At 39.8% G+C, this 20096-nt stretch overlaps 1 protein-coding gene across 1 annotated transcript in view; it reads left to right on the plus strand.

Moving 5' to 3' along the window:
• The window catches only part of CNTNAP5 (contactin associated protein like 5), a 661914-nt gene that overhangs the window by 231652 nt on the left and 410166 nt on the right, over positions 1 to 20096 (plus strand). Inside the window, exon 7 of the mRNA XM_023744097.1 lies at positions 6355 to 6495. Within this exon, the coding sequence (XP_023599865.1) occupies positions 6355 to 6495 (141 nt within the window). The remainder of the gene's footprint in view (positions 1 to 6354; positions 6496 to 20096) is intronic.

Raw genomic sequence — 20096 nt, forward strand, 5'->3', positions numbered from 1 at the left:
GGGGTGGAGGAGTGGCAGTTAGGAGCAACCAGGCTGGCAGGAAGGGGGCAGTTAGGGGTGATCAGGTTGGAGTCGGGGGAAGTTAGGGGTGACCAGGCAGGCAGGCAGGTGAGCAATTAGGAGCCAGTGGTCCAGGATTGTGAGAGAGATGTCTGACTGCTGGATTAGGCTCAATCCCTGGGATCAGGCCTAAACCAGCAGTCAGATATCCCCGAAGGGGTCCCGGATTGGAGAGAGTGCAGGCTGGGCTGAGGGGACCCCCACCCCCTGTGCACAAAGTTCATGCACCGGGCCTCTAGTATTGACTAAGAGTGGACATCCTTGTCTTGTTCCTGATCTTAGGGGAAAAGCTTTCAGTTTTTCACCATTGAGTATGATATTGGCTGAGGGTTTATCATATGTGGTCTTAATTATGTTGAGGTACTTTCCTTCTATTCCTATTTTATTGAGCATTTAATCACAAATGGATGTTGTATCGTATCAAATGCTTTTAATGCATCTATTGACAAGATCATATTATCTTTATTCTTTCTTTTGTTAATGTGGTATATTACGTTGATTGATTTGTGAATGTTGAACCATCCTTGTGCCACTGGAATGGATCCCACTTGATCATGATGTATTATTTTTTGAATGTACAGTTGTATTTTATTAGCTAGTATTTTTGGTTAGGATTTTTGTATCTGTATTTATCAGGGATATTGGTCTGTAGTTTTATTTTTTTGTGTTATCTTTGCCAGGTTTTAGTATCAGGGTTATATTGGCCTCGTAGAATGTGTTTGGAAGTATTGCCTCTTCTTCAATTTTTTGGAAGAGTTTGCAAAGAACAGGATTTAATTCTTCCTTGAACATTTGGTAGAATTCACTGGTGAAGCCACCTGGTCCTGGACTTTTGTTTTCTGGGAGGTTTTTTATGGTTGCTTCAATTTCCTCGCTGCTGATCTGTCTATTTAGATTTTTCAGTTCTTCATGGTTTAGTCTAGGAAGGTTAGATATAGATATAGATATAGATATAGATATAAATATAGATATAGATATATAGATATATATATAGATAGATATATAGATATATAGATATATAGTTACCCATCTCTTCTAGTTATTGAATTTTATGGCATAAAGATTTTCATAATATTCTAGCATGATCCTTTGTATATCTGTGGTGTCTGTGGTGATTTCTCCTCTCTCATTTCTGATTTTGCTATATAGGTCTTTTCCCTTTTTTTCTTAGTGAATCTAGCCAGGGGTTTGTCAGTTTTATTAATCTTTTCAAAGAACCAGTTCTTTGTTTTATTGATTTTTTGTAAGGTCTTTTTGTTCTCTATTTTATTTAATTCTGCTCTGATTTTTATTATTTTCTTTCTTCTGCTAACGTTGGGTTGCTTTTGTTCTTCTTTCTCTAGCCTTTTAAGGTATGATGTTAGGTTGTTTACTTGGAATTTCTCTTGTTTATTGAGATAGGCCTGTAGTAATATAAACTTCCCTCTTATTGCAGCTTTTGCTGCATCCCAGAGGTTTTGATATATTGTGTTATCATTGTCATATGTCTCTATATATCTTTTGATCTCATCTGTTATTTCTCTTTTGACCCAGTCATTTTTTCATAGTATACTGTTTAATCTCCTTGTATTTATAGGGGTTTTTTTGTTGATGTTGTTTTGTTTTGTTTTTCCTCCTTTTTGCAGTTGGTTTCTAATTTCATGGCATCATGGTCAGAAAATATACTTAGAATAATCTCAATCTTTTTTAATTTGTTGATGCTTGTTCTGTGACCCAACATATGGTCTATCCTTGAGAATGTTCCATGTGCACTGGAGAAAAAATGTATAGTCTGATGTTCTGGGATGGAATGTTCTATAAATGTTGATTATGTCCATTTGGTCTAGTGTTTCATTTAAGGCTGATATTTCTTTATTGATTTTTTGTTTGGTTAATCTGTCTAGAGCTGTCAATTGAGTATTATAGTCTCCAACTATAATTGTGTTTTGATCTGTTCCTCCCTTTAGTTCTTTGACTAGCTGTTTAATATATTTTGGTGCTCCCTGGTTGGGGGCATATATATTAGGAAGTGTTATGTTTTCTTGATGTAGTGTTCCTTTATCATTATAACATGTCAATCTTTGTCTCTTGCTATATTTGTTATCTTGAGATCTATTTTGTCAACTATAAATATGGCTACACCTGCTTTTTTGTGAATGTTATTTGCTTGGAGAATAATTTTCCACCTTTTTACTTTGAATCTACCTTTGTCTCTGCAGTTTAGATGTGTCTCTTGTAGGCAGAATATGGTTGGGTTTTGTTTTTTTCATCCACTCTGCTACTCTGTGACTCTTTACTGCTGAATTTAGACCATTTACATTTAGGGTACTTATTGATGTCTGAGGATTTCTTATAGCCATTTTATCTTTTGTTTTCTGGTAATTCTGTGCCTCCATTGGTTATTTTCCTTTATACATCTACCTGTTGTTTTATTTGGTGATATTCCATACATTTTTCCTGTGTTTCTTCTTTTTTTAAGCTATATGTCTTGTTTGGGGAATTTCTGTGTGTGGTTGGCATTAGTTTTATAAAAAGTGAAGTTGAATATATACCATAGTGTGTTTTTTTTTCCCTTTTGATTGCATCTGATCTTCATCTTCCTTTGCTTGTTCATACCTATCCCTCTTCTCCTTGTATATTTTTATTGTCACAAATTATTCCTATTTATGCTGCGAGTTTTTGGCAATCCTACTTATAGCGTTATGACCTTATGTTCTTTGTTTCAGGTAGAATAACTCCCTTGAGTAGTTCCTGCAATGGAGGTTTTCTAGTGATAAAATTCCTCAGCTTCTGTATGTATGGAAATGTTCTTATTTCTCCTTCATATTTAAAGGATAATTTTGCTAGATATAATATGTGTGGCTGGTAATGTCTCTCTTTCAGACATTTGAATACTTGGTTCCACTCTCTTCTGGCTTATAGAGTTTCTGCTGAGAAGTCCAGCGAAATCCTGATGGGTTTTTCTTTGTAGGTCACTTGCTTCTTTTCCCTGGATGATTTGAGGATTTATTCTTTGTCACTAATTTTTGACAGCTTAATTACCAAGTGCCTTTGGATTGATGTAACTGGGTGTTCTGTTTGCTTCTTGGATTTGAGGATCTAGTTCTTTCCATAGATTTGGGAAGTTCTCACCCACCATTTGTTTTAATAGACTATCCATTCCATATGGTCTCTCTTCCTCCTCTGCTATGCCTATGATTCTGATGTTATTTATTTATTTATTTATTTATTTATTTATTTATTTATTATTTAATGGAATCAGAGAGGTCTCATAGGGCTATTTTGTATTTCTTTATTCTCAGGTTTCTCTCTTCTTCCCTCTGCATCATTTCTTGGTTCCTATCTTCAATATCACTAGTTCTTTCCTCTAAATGATTGGTTCTGTTTTCTATGCTCATCAGCTCACTCTTAATTTCTTTAATTGCCTGGTTTATTTCCAGGATTTCTGCTATATTCTTTTTTAAAATTTACTTTTGTTTTCTGAGTGTGTTTAATTGCCTGTCAGTATTTTCTCACATCTCATTAAATATTTTCAGAACCACAATCTTGAAATCTCTGCCATTCAACTCACATAATTCCATGTGTTCCAGCCTGTTTGGGGGGGATTTTTCATTTTCTTTCTGGTCACCCTTGTTGTGGTGGTTGTTCATGGTGTTCGCTGTTCTTTTTTTTCCCATTTATCTCTGAGAAGGTCTTTCGACTCTGTTCCACATGATGGCGTTAAATTGCAAGATTTTTATCCTCTGTGGCCTCACAGTGTTGAGCCTCTGTGACTTCTAAGGGCTGTACAGCCTCTGCTTCTTGGGTGTGAGGTTTGTTTTTTCCCTCACAGTAATGGCAACCCTTGACCTCCAAGGGTCCAACCCAAGCACCCCTCCTGGGGTTCAGTCACAGAGAGAAACTGTGTTTCTACTGCAACAGCTCTTGGCCTACAGATAATACACTCCTGGAAGTCTAATCCATGGCAGGGCTCTGCAATTTATTTTCTTTGCCTGAAAACCTGCAGCCAGGCCCAGCTGTGGGGAGCAACTCTGTAGGGAAGGTGTCTGCTCACAACACGCCCCCACGGTTCAGACACTCTCTCACTGTGTGCATGACCACACAGTGCCACCACTCCAGGGGCTACTCCAATGGCCAGCCACGTGCCGGGTTAGCTCTCTGTGCATCCCACTGGCTGAGGAAAGTGCCCGTACCTGCTGCTGCCAGTTCCCGGTTACCCTGCAGAAATGCTGGTGTGCTGTAGCCGTGTCCGTGTCCGGCTTCTCTCTCTTCTCCTCTCCCCGCCTACCCCAAGGAGCCCACCTTAGTTGTTTCAGTGTGCAGGTCGCTCAGGTGTGCATCCCTGTTGAGCAGGGACTTCTTTGTTGAATTATAGGTGGTTATTTTGTTTAAATGTTAGGGGGAGAGGATAGATGTGCCCTTACACCACCATTCCTCTGACATCACTAGCAAGAGTAAAGTGTTTTAAATATGTCATGAGATAATTACCTCAAAAATGCAATGATAATCATATTATTTAATATAAAGTATCTGGATAAAGAAAACAATAACTGGTAATTAACATATAATAAAATGTTTAATTTATTAAAATAATTAATTTATAATTAAAATTTTCTAAAAAATAAAATTCACAGGACTTAATTATTAAAGAATATGTGAACTAGGGAAAGAAAATATCAACCTTAGGTACAGGGCCTTACCAAAATATTTTGAAAATAGAAAAGGCACTGGGTTTTTGGACAGGAATATGAAATATTTCAAAAAATATCCATTCTTCTCCAAGCCAATGTGTTAATGAATATAATAAATTTTCAATAAAAATTTTCAACAAGCTATTTTAAATAAAACTATTCTGAAATGAAATTTTAAAATAAAATGAGTATGTATATCAAATAATTCTCTTAACAGAGTAAAGCAATATTAAGTAAAAGTGGGCAATAGGATAAATAAACTTTATTGTATGTTACATGTATAAAGAAACATTTTTTTTAAAATAGTGTTGAACTTATGGGGAAAAATAGACATTTAACAGTAGCCTTGCGTATATCACTTAACTATTCATCTAAGGCAGTGGTTCTCAACCTTCCTAATGCCGTGACCCTTTAATACAGTTCCTCATGTTGTGGTGACCCCCAATTTCATTGTTACAAATTGAACATAATTAAAGCATAGTGATTAATCACAAAAACAATATGTAATTATATATGTGTTTTCTGATGGTCTTAGGTGACCCCTGTGAAAGGGTCGTTCGACCCCCAAAGGGGTCACAACCGACAGGTTGAGAACCGCTGATCTAAGGAGACAGTCTGATTGGGAGCATACATTCTCCCTCAACACCCCCAGACATCAATATAGTCTACACGCATGATGAAGACAACTTGTCACACCAGTGGGGAAAAATAGGGCTTCTCCTCAAATGGTGTTGGGAGAAACATGATTCCAGAAATTAATGATTATCTTGTATAACAGGTAGAATATTCATAAGAGGTCATATTTGATTTTAAATAATATTTTCATTTCAAAAGGAATTTGTGGTAATTTTTACTGGAAAGGAAAGTGGCAAGGAGCACTAGGATCCCATATTCTTTCCAGAGAAAATTGTTATAACAGTTTTGGTGTGTCCCCTCCAATTCATATGAAATAAGCACCATTTCTTATTGTTGACCTAATATTTTACATCTAATTATAACTCTTGCATTTTCAATAAATATTCTCATTTTCTATTTTATCACAAATATTTAATACTATTATTGACAATTATGTGAGATTCCATCCTATTGATTCTTAATGGTTTTCTTTAAAAAGCTTTGGGGGGGGGGGTATGGGCTATTTGAAGTTTCCTTTTTTTCATCTTTACCGAACATAATCTGTGAACAACTATGCACATGTTTTGTTTTGGTGTAAATGCGGGTTTTATAGTAGGTCTCTCTGTAGCTGAATAGAGGAATATTTTGTTGGTCCCTTGGCTTTAGTTTGGCCACATTCTCTCAGAGATTTGCATCAGAGATAAATATAAAAATGTTGATTTTCTTTTATTTTTTCCTTTCTATAAATTGTTGTTTTATTTAGTATTAAAACAGTTCCGAAAGGAAGTGAGTAGTTTCATAGTTATTTAAAAGCAATCAATTACAGTTATTTTTACGGGGCTAATCAGTATCCTTTAAATGTGTAATCAAGTGGAGCTATAATTGCTTGAGCTACTTGGCTCAGGCCTACAGCTGAATCTACAGAAATTCACCCGCTTTTCTTTCCTGTTCCTTCAGAGACTGTAACTAAGGTGTTCTATTTTGTTTTGTTTTTTTTCTCCTCATAAAGCTTAGTTTTGGAGGAATTCCAGTACCAGGCAAACCTGGGACCTTTTTAAAGAAAAACTTCCAGGGATGCATGGAAAATCTCTATTACAATGGAATCAACATAATTGACCTGGCTAAAAGGCGGAAGCATCAGATTTACACCGTGGTAAGTCGGCATCTTTTCAGCTTGGTGGTTTCTAACCCTTTACACATCCCACCCTTGGCACCTCTTCACAGTATGTTTATAATCCTTTTGGAGGCCCCATCCACCTCCAAAGAGGGGAGGAGATGCAGGGACTGGGTCAGTGTGAATTACTTTATTGGGAGAAACCAAGGACTTAGAGGTGCCTGGGGAATTTCATGTTTCCGGCTATGATTTCTGTGGCAGCTGTGGGTAAGTTTTGCAGTCTACACTGGGCCAACATGATTGTCTTTATTACCTGTGGGAAATGAAGCAACAGAACCAGAGATTCTATCCAATTGTTATTGTTGATACTTAAAATAGGGCATTTTGAACGAGAAGTTAAACTTTTGGTGTTTTGAGATTCCCATTCAGCAAGTAAAATAAACTTTAATCACTAAATATTTCCCCTCTCCAATAGACGGTGAGTTTCCTGCAGAACAGGGCTGTCTTTTTCTTTGTCACTAGAGCATTTACAATGCCTAGCAGGTGCCTTGCACATAGTTGGTGCTCACTAATGCTATTTCCAGCTGTACCTGCCGATTTGTCGATTTCTCCTTCCAGTTCTGTCAGTTGGGGGGTCATACGTTTTACAGCTCTGTGGTTCGGTGGGAACAGTAAAGGTTGTCTCTTCCTCGTGGATCTTTTTTGTCTATGATAACTGTCTTTCCTTGTTATCACTGGGCTGCAGTGAAAGTCCTGGCCTGCCACTGAGCCTTCTCTGATGCCATCCCTGCAGGGACTGGGTGGGGTCCCTCCTTACTGCTGAGTCCTGTCCTAGACATGTGGTCTCCACTGGGCTCACAGGAGAGGCTTCCTAAGTCTGCAAGGATTGAAGTCCAGCTCCCTACTTAGTCTCCCTGACACCTGGCTGGGAGCTCTGGGCGCCTTGGGGTAGCCTGGCGGGTCGTGGGTGGCGGGGCCCTGCTGTGTCTGTGGTGTTGGCTGGCATAGAGCAGTTATCATGTGAAGGTTTCTGAGGCACTGTGCTCCCTTTTCCTGGCCCTTTGATGACAGAGAACAGACTTCTAATGTCAATTTCGTCCTGTACCAGTTGGTCTCTGTGTTGCTAGCTTCTTCAGCCACAAGTTTGGGACACATAAGGCCAAAAGAAAACCTAGGGAACGCACCCTCTTGTCCTTTGGGCCTCAGAACACGTACATATACTGGCTTTCTTCATATTCTTAGTTCTCTTTTACACATAATGTGTGGAGGTTTTTCATTGTACTTGTGGTAGAAATAAGGAAAATCATACTATTTCATCTTCCCAGAAGCAGAAGTTCCTCAACTGACATGCATTTAAAACCCATGACAAGCGCAGGCCATCCTGTCATTGACAGGAAAAACCGGATTCTCTTTGCAATCTGGTCACTGGGCCATCTGGTCAAACTGAGATTTACATGACCTTTAAGTGCATTGCTTTCCTGTGATGAGTATAAGCTCTAACTGAAATTTCTATTTTAGGGTTCCATAAGTTAGTACATTTGTTAATGTGCCCATTGGATTCCAGGGTGTGAGCCAAGGTTATTTGGGGGAAATCACACTTGGGTTAAAGTTGTCAACATTTTAAAAAGTTTATGCCAAATGTCTGACTGTTATTCAGTCAGACTGAAGAGTGTGGATGATGCGAAGGGGTTTAGTTCCCTGCCTGTGGTTCTAGGAGATTCTGGCCCAGCCCCTGGCTCCGGACAACTCTCCCACCACATGTGCTTAGGCTCCGTGTCCTCATGAAGCTAAGCACTAGCTTGCTAATGACTCTTCCCCTGAGCCTAGGCCCGGAGGCTGGAGCCATGTCATACACACTATGCCATCCATCCCCCAATGTTACGCCCAGGAGACATTTTATAAGATACCAGTTTCACCGAGCTCCACCGCCAATGCAGTGGATCACACCCGCTAGGTGACTGTCCTGACCATCAGCACGTTGGGAAGGCAGGGCAGCTCTGCCTGATGCAGGGCCCGCTGTGGTGCCTGATGCAGGGCCCGCTGCAGTGCTCGGAGCTGGCAGGGCAATTTGGAAAAAAGGAGCTGAGCAAACATTGCTCACTGTCACTGCCCAGCACCTGGGCTCCTCCTCCTCCAATGCCTGAGCTCAGCTGTCAATTGGGTCCCTGTGGCAACATTCCCGAAGGAAGTCTTCGTAGATATTAGGTATTAGAAATGTTTTAATCAGATATATTAGATAAGTCACTGAGTTTGTGGTGCAGAAAAAGGAGAAATAAGGAAGGACAAGGAAAAACCCCATGAATTTCCAAATATTGGCAAACTTACCTCTTTTTTGTGAGAATCATTAACTAAAAATGTAATAAACGTTTTGCTGAGTTTAAACTACCAAAGCACTTGCCAAGTTTCCTAAAACTCTGCTAGCATACTTTATTCCTCAGAGCCTAATTGGTGTTATTATTATTAGGAGGCACAAAGACTCCATTCAGTACTAATGTACTTGCAAAACTGTTTTACTTTATAGGTAGACAACCTTTAGTTTTAACCTTCATAATTTAAATGGAAAAAAAAAACATATTTTTCTTCCAAATAACTTTCATCACCTTGGTTAAGTGGGACTGTAGATCACTACACACACACACACACACACACACACACACACACACACACGTATACCCAAGTCTTTTTTCCACCTTTAGAATTCCATGTGGGAAGAAATGGTGTGTACTCATAATTACAACATCTTTCATTTCCCTCGTCAGGCTTAAAGTTTCCCCAAGACACAGTATCAGCTACAAAGTCAGCTTCGCTCCAAGTCCCTGAGCCACCTCTGTGCTAAGTGAGGACCTTTAAAGGAATGGTGTTTGGTCCTTTTCCAGTGTCACCGACGCTCTCCCAGGCCTGGCGATTTCAGAGTTAGTGGGAGACTCAGGAGCCAACACAACGCTGTGCATGTATGGTGACGCCCATGCTTTACAAAACGTGATGCGAGGCTCCAGGGAGCACGGGCTGGGCTGCGTCCAGCTCCGGCCCCTCCAGCGGCTGCAGTAGCAGCGTCCCCCGTGCAATCTGTCATTCCCTCCTTGCGGGACCTGCCCACTCCCTAGAGATTGAGCAGCTGCTCCACAGGGATAATTGGATTTAGTCTTTATAGCTTTATTTGACTATAAGATGATCTTCCACATCCAGAAATGCAGTAAAACTAACAGCTTAAAATAGACATAAAAAACACCTCCCTATTCTTCCTCAAATCTTTCATCCTATGCTAATGTACCGCTATATAATAAACTATCAGGAAGTGAATGGCCCATTGAAATGTGTGTACAGTACCTGTAATGGGTGTTACTGTATAAATAAGAAAATATTGCCCTGCTAGTTTCCTGAGAATGATTAATTTCATACCTTCCACTTCATAATAAATGATGCTTTCTGATTGTTACATCACCTCTCCCAGAGGCAAGGGGAGTACTATGATTGTCTAGGAGTTGGTTGGAGTCTCACCAATTTATTTTATTATAGAATTTAAAATGATTTTTTTATTTAAAAAAAAGAGCATAGTAAAAATGTTCATGTTAATGTTCTTTGATTTCAATAGAAGGGAAGACAAAATAAAATGGTTATAGTAGAGCTCTGGTTACAAATTGGCTTTGGAGCTAACTGACCATGTCAATTCACTCCTTTGCCTTTGTCTCCAAATAATGGAAATCAAGGCAATGGATGGGTGATGGCCGATACGAAGCATTTACAGTGATGCCCACACCATTGTGGCTAAAATTGCTAAACAGTCGAGGGAAGCAGCACAGTCTTCTCAGCTCACTGCTCCTGGCAGCACCGGAGCAACATAAGGGGTGATGAACTGCTTAGGTTCCTAGTCCCCAGTCCATGCTCTCTCTTAAATATCTTAAATGATATTAAATACAATTAAAGATGTAAAATAGGGGCAGTTATAGAATCAAACTCAAAGTGTTATTGTGAAGATTGACTCTGTATTTGGCACAATACAAGGTCCACCACAGTAAGTGCTCAAAAAGTTTGACCTATTATTAAGAAAAATTTCTACTCCTCCATTTGACTGAAGTAGGCATGCAAACGAGTATTTATTTGTCATCTTAGGTAGACAATTGATGAATCACATACAATTTGCATTCTATAATCAAAGTAGATTGGAGAGAGCTCATGTTCTACCTCCTGAGTCTGAAGATTAGTTTACTCAAAAACTGTATAAATTATTAAATGAGTTTTGGGTTAAAGATATTACAAAACTTATTCATCTCATTCATTTGAGGGAATTTACTGACCAGTTCTATACCAGACTTGCTTAAATGATGTGCTGCTATAAAAATACAGCCTTTAGAAAAGACGTTACCCAGTGGACTGGGAATAATAAGCATACTAAATAACAGTGGGGGAAGGGGAAGTTTATTACCTTCTGTATCCCTCTCTCAGTCATTCACCTCATTGGAGCATAATTGTTTATTTCTTGCAGTTCTGAAGCCAAAGAAATGCACTCAGAAATAAGTATAAGTGTACAGATGACAACAGACACACATTCACATCTGAAGTCACACACACACACACACACACACACACACACACACACACATCTAGCAACCTTTGTCTTACCTTCCTATGACCCAGAAGCTCATGAAAATTGCTCAGCAAAAACTCCCTGGTGTCTAGTGAAGCCTATAATCTCTTGAGCTTGTCCCTGGGATCATGTTTCATCTCTGGAGCCTGCTCTGTGATAAATTATACTTTGCTTTGACGGAAGACATCATTTGAAAAAGCACTGACATATCATGTCTTCTCTCGGAGCACTCCTGCTATCTCCCACGGCCATTGACTAGCCTGACATTCGCCTCACCTGCTTCTACACCGTATGCTCCTCATTCCCTGGAAAAATTATTTCCAAGTTATTAGCACCCAGAGGAATTACTTCCTTTCTTTCTTTGAGAAAACTGAAATAGTTTCAAGGTCATATGAGAAATAATATGACTTAAAACTTAAAAAATAAAATAACAATAAAATGGTCATCCTCTCTGAAAATTATTCTACCTTATATCAGTGTTATAACTTTCTTTTTGAAGGTGACCTGTTTCATTAGCTCATATAAGAAAATCATTATTTGAAGTTATTAAAAATTACTTTAGAATGCTAAAACATATATATATATATATATATATATATTCCTGAAAAACATTTGGAATATACAGAACACCCAAACAGCCAGAGAGAAAAACACTGTTCTCAAGTATATGTGTGTATATATATATATATATATATATATATATATAATTTTCATATTTTTTTAAATATATTTTATTGATTTTTCACAGAGAGGAAGGGAGAGAGATAGAGAGTTAGAAACATCGATGAGAGAGAAACATCGATCAGCTGCCTCCTGCACATCTCCTACCGGGGATGTGCCCACAACCCAGGTACATGCCCTTGACCGGAATCGAACCTGGGACCCTTCAGTCCGCAGGCTGACGCTCTATCCACTGAGCCAAACCGGTTTTGGCTATTTTCATATTTTAAATATATATTTTATATAGCATAGACCATATTTTATTGACAGCTTTATATCTTGCTTTTTATGGTTAATATTTTTCATTAAATACTTTCTATCTTTAAATTTTTATTAAAACTATTTAATATATTTATTTATAAGCATCAATACATCATTTAAATGTTAAATAAATTCACCATAGTTTATTTAAGAGTCTATCATGTTAAATTTAGGCTTGAATTTTTGCTGCCATAAATAATTACAAAAATATATATTTTGTGACTCAACCCATATTGTTTAAAGTCTTTACCAACTTCCTTACCCCCACACAGTGTACAGAGGAACATGAGTCTCCTTCCTGTTTCACCTTATGCTTTCCAGCCATTTGAATATTCAAATGATTTTAATGGGGTTAAATTAAAGTTGGAATGAACTCAGTTTCTATTCAAACTTTCAGCTAATGAGCGGAGCATGTTTATTTTTTCCACAATAATAATGCCAATTATAGTCCCTTCATTTGAAGACATTTTGCTTCAGAGAACTGTCTTATAGACAATGTCAATGTTAATTCCAGAGGACAGTGAGAGGAATCACAGATGGACCTGCCTTTGTATTAGTTCTTCTGTCCCTGAAACATCTGTGAGAGGCAGACAGAGGCAGACATTATAATCTACTTTTTGTAGTAAAGGTACTTATGCTCAGGACTAGGCAAAGTCAATGATATATAGTCAACGACCTTCTTCCTCTTCTTCTGGAAAATACTACACTATCAGCTTTTGTTATTTTTATTTATTATACATCTATTTTTCCTAGGGCCCTGAATGACTTTCATGTCAAAGTGAAGAAAGCAATGCAAAGCTGGACAGATTCATGAATAGCGCCACTGACCTGGGAATTGAAGACCAATGATATGTTTCAGAAATGGCCCCTATGTAGTTTGTTAATTGTCAAATAATTTTCTCTTGGGTGCCTCTTGCATGTAAGAACTTAGGGGCAAAATCCTTGCCTTTGGCAAGAGAAAGAAAAGTGGCAGCAGAGGGTGGAGTGTCTGGGGGGAGCCTAATTCCTGAACCCAGATGGCTTTGACCCTGGCATGAGCTTCTAACTGGTCCCAAAGCTCTCGGTGTGTCTAGTCTCTGGCATCTGGCTGCCAGGCTCTTCCTCCGAAGATTAAGGAGATGGATGAGAACCTTGTATAGGGATTAAATGCTTTCTCAGAGACTCAGCCCACTGAGATTAGCAATGGCCCTTGTAGTTCTACAAGGTGAATAGAAACTTTTGAGCTTGGGTTTTGAGTCCTTCCTAATCCAATATATAAAAGTTTATTTCACATAGTTTCTCACCAGGGCTTCTTCTTTCCCAGCCAGGCATAGACTATCTGCTCTTCCTGTAACTCACTCTATGCATGGCCTCCTCTAAGCCTTTCATTCTGTGCTCTCTCACACCAGCTAAGATACCTTTCTTCATCTTATTTGATGCCCCAACCCCAAACTAGTCATCCTTCTTCAGTAGCACCCTGAACCATAGGGATACTCAAAATCTTTATCTGATTCTCAGAGGCAGAGCAGGGTTGTGTCAACCAGGGAACCTTGAATTTTGCCTTGTGGAGAGGCTCAGAGTAACTGGAAGTCAGGCAGAGAAACCTAGGTTTCAGGGGCTTTGGGGCAAACAATTGGAAAGTTTTAAAATTATAAAAATGGAACCACAGTTAGCGTGTACTAGTGTGAGCCCTCTGCATGTCCACCCTGAACGAGTCCTCTGCAGTGGATTGTCTGTGCTAGGAAGTCCTGGGGCCAGGTGCAGACTGGATAAAATTAGGTGCTACAGTTCATAAGCAGAATCCATGGGTTTAGGAAAATAGTGCGTAGAATGTGCTGTCACTGGCCATGCTTAGTGCCTTTCAGATGCACCTTCTCCTCGGAACTTCTCTCAGGCTCTCAGGCCCATTATACTGTCCTTGCTGTCACCCACACATTTACATGATATGATGCAACTTAGCACTTGATTCATCATCAACATCAAAATAACCTTTTTGAGTACTTACTGTGTTCATGGCTAATGATCTTTGCCTTTAATGGGTGAGGAACTTTAACCATTTGTATGCCATAAGCGTCTATAGAAGAAAGCAGTGGACCTTTTTTAAATTAAATTCAAAATATCATGGCTCTTAACTGGTTAAACTTCTCTCTGCTCCAGCATCCACACACCATATCAGTATTCAAAATTCAAAGCTGATGCTCTGACGTTGGCCATATCCTCACAGGTGCTTCCTGCTCTCTTGCCCACCAACCATTTTGATGGCCACCCCTCTTCTTCTGGCCGCACTTGCCTGTGTGGTTTGACGTGCACTTTTTGTTTGTTTCACCACATTGATTGCTCTTAATAAGTACCTCTGGTTTCTCCACAGCTTTCTGCTTCGCTGCTCTGACTACACCTCATGCCCTGCAGCCTGAGAGGCTGACAGTGCTTCCAAATACCACACACCAGCCACGGCTCACTATTGGCAAAGCTCACAGACAACCTACATGGGTTTAGAAGGAGAGGTCACAGGGCTGTTAGCCAAGAAATACTTAATGAGAGTGTGGGAACTTGACATGAACATTGAAGAATGATATCACTTAAATAATTCCAAGGTGATAAGAAGGCAGTCTATGCAGAGGAATGGTCTATGCAAAAGCTCAAGTATTTCTAGGGAACAATATGTTTTTTTCCAGTCTAATTGTTTGCAAGAGTTTTTCCTATCACCCTAAGTATTTTGAAAGTTTCACAAAGTAAACAGCTTTCTTTGTCACTCACAGTGTTGAATATGTGACAGTAATTATAGATGAAGGTGTTATGTGTTGAGGAAGAATAGGATCTTCATTTTTTAAATTTTTCCTAAATATATTTTCACTGACTTCAGAGAGGAAGAGAGAGAGAGAGAGAGAGAGAGAGAGAGAGCGAGAGAGAGAGAGAGAGGGAGATATGATGATGAGAAAGAATCATTGTTCCGCTGCCTCCTATTGGGGATCCAGCCAACAACCCAGGCATGTGCCTTGACCAGGAATTGAATCAGGACCTCCTGGTTCACAGGTCAAAGCTCAACTATTTAGCCACACTGGCCATGAAGGATATGAGCTTTGAAGCCAGTAAGGTTAAACCTCAGAACTACTGCATAACAACTATATAATCTGGATATAACAGTCACTCCTGAGATATTATAGGCCTTGAATCACTAACAGTTAATAACAGTGTCACAATTATATTTATTGCCCCATTTTGCTCATCATTTCTTATTGTACGTTCCCCACAAATAGTTCTGTGATTGTGTCTCTCCTCTTCTGTAAATAGCCTTTTATAAGTACAACAGCGAAGATTTCAGATCAGTGATTACTAAGATGTTAAGGACACCCACCCCTATAAAAATATAATGAAAACTAGGAACACATTTTATTTTGAATAACATTTTAGGGGCATAGAGATGTGCTGATGCCTCCATGAACTACAATCAAGAGCTTCAGGTTAAACTTTGAATTAGGAGAATAGTAGATAAAATTAAATCTTTTCTCCATTTTTACAAAACCCTAATCATCTTATATAAGTGTTCCTTGTTCAGTCACCAGGACCCTGATTAAGCAGGGCCCTGACCCTGCATCAGTTCCATGTGGGCTAGCTGGGATATGGGCTACTTCTCAGAAACTCTCACCTTCTTTCACAAGATTTAGAGGACACCCATATCTGCCATGGTGCAGGTTATTTGAAATGGAAATTTTTAATATAAATATTGTGAGCTAGTAGAAGATGCTTAACTATTAAAATGTTGTAAAAGAGGATTGTGAGGAGTTTAGAAATATCAATACAAGAAGTCAGGTCCTTCCTCTAGACGAAGAGAGAGTATATTGAAGAAATTAAGGCCCAAGAGAGCTCCCCCTGCCCACCTCCCAGGCTGCCATCCAGGGAGTCATGATTACCAGGGGAATCATGCAGCCTGCAGACAGCAAAGATGCTTGCCAGAAAGCATAGTTCTCAGCTGCCTGTGGAAGCTCACCAACGAGGAGTGTGGGCTGAGTGCACACCTGGAGCTCAACTCTGGGGATCCACTGGGCTCCCACTGACAAACACTAATGGAGGAAAGGGACCCGGGTGGGAGGGAAGTATCTCTAAAGCGATCCCCACCCCTGCAGTGCCCCTCCATACCCTCTACTATAAAGCCTAACTTTTGGCCAGGGCACGAAAGAGAAATGTTTATAGGGTCCAACTCCAATAGCAACATCAGGACAAAGAAGCTGGCTTTGGAGCTAAGATTCAGAAACCTAACTTTTTTTCTTTGAAAATTTAGATTAAAAATTAGATACCTTGGACATCAACAAGAAAGGGTTGGGAACACAAAGGGAGGCACACACATGTTCATGACTCAGTGTCGCCTGCCACAGCCTTAGACAATAATAGCATGTCTCACAAAGGTGTGAAATACAATTTATTTAACTCAGTCACTACATATCTGCTTAATAAAAAATATAGTGGCAGTACAAACACTCTTTAGGGATCCATGTAAGGAATTATATTAGAGAGAATTTCTTGTCCTCAAAGATTAGGGCCCTCTGGAGTAGACTTGCTTTGGAAGTACCCAAACAATTTAGCACTGGACATAAATTGTGCCAAATATGCATATGCTACAATTCTCACAAAACTCAAATTATACCTAAAGGTTTTCTCATGCAGCTTGCTCCCCCTCCGCCTTTGAAATTGTTTTAATTTCTCACTATTTCTTTTGCGCTTTATCTAATACCTTAGCTGAGCTCATCACTCCATTTCCGTCATCCCTCAGGGTTACCCATTCTTCCCTTGGGGACCTTCCTGATGACATAAGAAGGTCCCAATTTCACCTTGCTTCAGCCACGAAAGCAGGTCCTTTGAGAGGCATTCATATCTGCCCTCACTGCATCAATCCAATCTGTCTTACCTATTTAAAAATAAAGTGTTTAATGCAAATTAAAAGATTGTCTATGCCTGTAAGAAAGTAGCTCAGAGATCAGAATGAGGTTGAGAGGACACATTTAGCCTCGAGCGCTCACATCTGATGTGTCTGGTGGAAATGCACATTTGAAGGGATTTGGGATGGTGGAATGCCCTAAAGCCCACGATTCACTTGAGTTCTGTGCGCTGCACGGTGAAGGCCTGGGAGCACAGAGTTCTGTGAAGATTGCTGCGGCAACCACAGCTGAGGATCGCACTGAGAAAGGACCACTCAGTGCCAGCTCCCCGAGGCGAGTGGGGCTCTGGCAGCACCAGAAGATGCCCCAGTTTTCTAGGCAGCCTTTGATGCGTGTTCATTCCACATGCATGGACAAATGTAAATCTTCACACTGGAAACAGAGTAACAACCCATTCCACATGCTTTTAGTAAACTGGGAAGCATGTGAATGTATCAGACTTTTAATTCAGTGTGATGACCACCGAAAAGAAGTAGGACAATCTAAGAATCTTTTCTTCATGTTTTTACCCATAAACCTAAGTGTGATAATGAGGGATTGGCCTTCTGTGCGGTGTGTGTCTGATTTGGGGGGCTAAGGACAGATGTCCTGTAGCCCTCACACCCCCTGTAGGAAGCGGTGGCCCTGTGTTTTGGAGAGCCAGGAGGTGATCAGGCCAAACACCGCTCTGGGAAAGCACAGGAACCTCAGCCCTCTCAGTCATATAACTAAGCAACCAATGGATGAACCCAGAAGTATTTTGAAAATAATATACAATTCTCATTTCCATTAAAAATTGATATTTACACAGTACAGGAAATTTTGGTAAACACAGAAAAGTAGAAAGAAAAAAAGTACCTGCATTCTCAACAAAGCCTACCACAATATTATAAAAAATATATGTTTTCTAGTCTTCATTTTTAAAGGATTATCTTTAAATATTCTGTGTCCACATTTCCTTTTCTTATCTGGACACCAGTCAGATTGGCTTGTAAGGCCCACTGTGATGGCCTCATTTTGTCATAATCACCCCTTTAATGTCCCCATCTCCAAATATGGCCTCATTAATAGATACGAGGGGCTAATGCTTCAATATTCAGCCCATAATACTCACTTAAGATTTTATTATCTGGAGACCACTTACTTTGCTTGTATCAGCTACCTATTGCAGAGGTACAAAAATAATTTTCCTCTAGTCTTTCTAAGTTTTATTTTTTGATGGGTTAATCACGAAATTAACGTGAGACAGCTTAACAGGAGGAAATGTGCAAAGTTACCACATGTGTACACACGGGGTTCCACGAGGAAAGGAGACCCCAGGACACACTGGCCTTGAGGCTCACGTGCCATCCTGGACTACGGCGAGGGAGGCGGGGCTTCGAAGGGAAAGGAAACAGGCAACGCCCAGGCAGGTGAGAAAGAGCCAACACGTGGTCAACAGTCCCGCTGGCTGCCAGGAACCATGGCCGGACCTGCGCTGCTGGATTCCCCCGTCTGCACGCTGGGTTCACATGCGCTGAGGGGAGTATGCTGGGCGCTGCTCCCTTCCTGAAGCAGGTTCTTCTACCTGAATCCCTTTAGGCAGGTGGTGGTGGTGGGGAGGGGGGGTGTCAAAGGTTTTTTCTAGTTTCTTGCTTCTTAATAACCAGCTTAAAGTCAATATCTCAAAAGGCATATGTTGGGGTGGCAAATTCTGCTCCCCTTTAGTCTTGCCTTTGAAAGTTTGAATAAGAAGTTTCTGATCCGGAAGATAGATGGGTAGATTGCTCCAGGTTTCACTGACCTAGTCCCTCAGTCCTGAGAATAGGTTCCTTCAGTTTACCCTGTGGCTCACTTCCGGGGGAATGACGCAGGTGGGCTCCTAGCCTATATTATGCAAGTAAGCAATCAGGTGCTCAATAGGAGGCACTTCTGTGGAAACAAGATAAAAACAAAGGTTAGCCCTAGCCGGTCTGGCTCAATGGATAGAGTGTTGTCCTGTGGACTGAAAGGTCCTGGGTTTGATTCCAGTCAAGGACACATGCCTGGGTTGTGGACTCAATCCCCAATAGGGGGCATGCAAGAGGTGGGCAATCAATGATTTTCTTTCATCATTGATGTTTCTATGTCTCTCTCCCTCTCCCTCTCTCTGTCTCTAAAAATCAACAAAAATATTAAGACAAAACAAATAGAGAGCAACCAAAGGACTTGTATGCATGCATATTAGCATAACCAATGGACACAGACGCTGGGGCAGTGGGGGCTTGCCCGGGGTGGGAATGGCTGGGGGGAAGGGGGAGTCAATCAGGGATAAAGGAGACATATGTAACACTTTAGACAATAAAAAAGGTTAATGTTTAGAGCAGATTATAAACAGCTTTTGAGCCTGAGTCATTGACAGTGGAGAACATTTCTGATGTCAGACTTTGCCTGGAGTACCTTTAGATTTGGGTCAATTTTTCTCTTCTCAAGTTCCCCAAAATATTGTGATATTTCTATGCCTGCCAGAGGTTGACTTCTTTACTCACCTGGTAAGGCTGCTTTTGTTTTCCAAGGCCTTTCATAGTCATTCTTGTTTCTTCAGAGCATGAATTCTCCTCTCAAACATGAGATTCAAGCAAAAATTTTGTTAATATAACAGTTTCTGTTTATGTCATATTGCAAATAGATTATTATTAAACTAAGGCAAATGACCAGATTGCTATGAAAATAATACTCACTGAGTTTTTAAAATCTGGAGGGATAAGGTAGGGAGAAAATGATAAATGTTTTAATTCTGCTTAAAAAGGTATAATTTATTGAATTGCTCTAAGTCATATGTTGTTTAGGAGAAACATGTTTCCTTATATCTGGAAAATAAAAGGCTAAAAAACAATCAAATATTTTAAACAAAAAGTCTTAAAAATTATAATCCTCTTCATCAATTCATTCAGTCTCATGTAATTAATTCTTATTTATCTTTATCTCCTGTTACATTTTATGAATCCAGTTTTTCTTAGAGTTTGGCAAATCTTCATCAGTTTAAAGGTATGATCTGAAAGTTTATCAGACACCTGTATTTTAGAATAAGCCAGAGACCCCTCAGTGGATCCTTCTAAAGATGAAACATATTTGCAAAAACACCAAAGCAAAACAAGAACTATCTTTAAGCCAGCACCGGTTTGGCTTAGTGGATAGAGCGTCAGCCTGTGGACTGAAAG

Source organism: Myotis lucifugus, unplaced genomic scaffold (assembly GCF_000147115.1).
Source record: "Myotis lucifugus unplaced genomic scaffold, Myoluc2.0 scaffold_427, whole genome shotgun sequence".
In the NCBI taxonomy this organism is placed as follows: domain Eukaryota; kingdom Metazoa; phylum Chordata; class Mammalia; order Chiroptera; family Vespertilionidae; genus Myotis; species Myotis lucifugus.